The 2,426-nt window shown below is 43.3% G+C and overlaps 1 protein-coding gene across 1 annotated transcript in view; it reads left to right on the top strand.

The window, feature by feature from the left end:
• Positions 1-208: 208 nt before the first annotated feature.
• The window catches only part of LOC307228477 (uncharacterized protein), a gene marked incomplete at both ends in the record, with an annotated part of 12,100 nt that continues 9,882 nt past the window's right edge, over positions 209-2,426 (top strand). Inside the window, one exon of the mRNA XM_079998141.1 lies at positions 209-550. Within this exon, the coding sequence (XP_079854267.1) occupies positions 209-550 (342 nt within the window). The remainder of the gene's footprint in view (positions 551-2,426) is intronic.

The raw sequence follows: 2,426 nt of genomic DNA, 5'->3' as shown, positions 1-2,426 counted from the left end.
CACAAGTGCAGACACACACACACACACACACACACACACACACACACTTGGACGACAAACACACTCCTTCTGGCTCAGATGAACACATGCCCTTAAATTCACACACAATCCCACCGATAACCACAACCTGCATGCTGATGCATTATGATGACACACACACACAACACACACACACACCCAACACACACACACACACACATGCACACACACACACACACACACACACACACACACCCAACACACACACACACACACACAACACACACACACCCAACACACACACACACACGCGCACACAGACAGACACACACACACACACCCAACACACACCCACACGCGCACACATACACACACACACACACACACAGATGGACAGACACACACACACACCCAACAAACACACACACACACACACACACAGACACGCACACACAGACACACACACACACACACACACCCAACACACACCCACACGCGCACACATACACACACACACACACACACACACACAGACGGACAGACACACACACACACAGACCCACACGCGCGCGTGCGCACACACACACACACATTCAACCACACACACACACACACACGCACACAGACAATCGATCCCAAACAAAACCGATAAAAATAGTGGGGTTTTTATTGTAGATCTGTTTATTTACGGCATTTAATTATTTGGTTGATTTTATTTTATTGAGTTTATTTTATTTCCTGACGTTTACATGAAACAAAAAGATCCCTGCGTGCGGTGTCGCCCCACAAGGCTGAAGAACAGAGCAAAAGTCTGAACAAACTTTTAAACGAGGCCTTGTGGATCCAATATGAGTTCGATTCATCAGCTGGATTGATTATTTAACACCTCGAATTTGTTCAGAAACAGATTTTGGTGGTACTGATGCGGTGAAATCAGTCAAAGTTTACAGACTAAATACAACATGTGTGTCCGAACCCCATTGGCTCACAGAACCAGGGCCTCAGGGGGGAGGCTCCTCCTCCAAAAAAACAGCCATTTTTGGAACAGGATTGTTTAGAGGCATGTTACAATGTCTAGAATGCATGATCTGAGTGGGATTTTCAGCAAGAAGCTTCTTAAAGATGTTTCAGGGACCTACATGAACTTGTTGGAAAGGAGGTCCTTTAAAGGACCATTCTGTATTACTGCGTGGGCCACATTTGGCCCGCAGGCCGTCAGTTGCATGTCCCGCCGTGGCTTCACAGAGCTGGAAGTCCCTTTCTCTTTCCGCAGTCAGATCTACATCCATCATCAGTTCTATGTGGTGAACAGCAGCAGAACTGATATAAACAGGTCACCCCCTTCCCCCCACACCCACACCACCAAGCCTCTCGCTCTAAACGCTGAGGATCCTTCGCACCTCATTGCACAATAAAACAGATAAAGCAGCGCCATCGCTCTATTCATCTCTTTCAAACTCCCTCTTTTCTCTCTTCCATCTGTCTCCGGCGGAGCCTCCCCTCTGTTTGTATTTATCCCTTTATATATATTCCCTCACTTAAGACAATCCCGCTGTCTCTCAGGCACCAGTCATTTCCTGGCATAATGACCGCCCTCCGCTCAGAGAGGCGGCGATGTGGGAATCTGCCGCCGCGCCGGAGGAATAGTGCGGGCGGCGACATTAGCATTGAAATAGTGATCTGCTTAGCGGCCGCTCCACGCAGCTCTTCCTGCTCCATCAGTGGCTTCCTGTCTTCTCCATGCAAATAAATAAACATAGAAATAAACCAAACTGTGGGATCACTTACCGCAGGCTGCCCCACGTAGCAGCCATTCTACTGCTCTAAGTGAACAGAGTGGCTGCTCCACAACGGCTCTCTGTCCTTAATTGTAGTTCTGTGAATGTTTCAAATGGAAATCCGGAAGATCTTTTCATCCAAAAATCTCATATTTACGTAGCTGACATTTTTGAGGACGTGCTCCTCTGTGCGATGTTTCCACGGTGGCTCCTCGTGGTCAGTCAACTGTTGATATGGATGAAGATTCACAAAAAATTACAAAAAATCTCTAGGGACCAAGAAAAACAAACAAATCAATGGATGAGAAGATATAAAGGAAAGTGACGAGGACGAGAGGAAACCTGGAAAAGTGTCTCCAACCTAATACTTTTTTTGAAATGATGACTTACATTTTAGATTGCATTCAGATTATTAAAAATAAATCAAACTATACTGAATAAATAAATTCAAAATCAAACTTTTGAGTATTTTTATAGCGCTTTAATTAATTCACAAAATAAACAAATAAATCAGTCTTTCTAAAAACAGATAATAATAATAATAGTAATAACAGAACAATAATAATAATAATAGTAATAAGAGTAAATAATCATAATAATAGTAATAGTAATAGTAATAATAATAAAAATAATAATTCTAATGATAATAATAAAGAAATAAACACAACA

The sequence above is a fragment of the Zeus faber genome, assembly GCF_960531495.2.
Source record: "Zeus faber genome assembly, chromosome: 3".
Classification (NCBI taxonomy): domain Eukaryota; kingdom Metazoa; phylum Chordata; class Actinopteri; order Zeiformes; family Zeidae; genus Zeus; species Zeus faber.
This window is presented reverse-complemented; position numbering and strand designations above follow the sequence as displayed.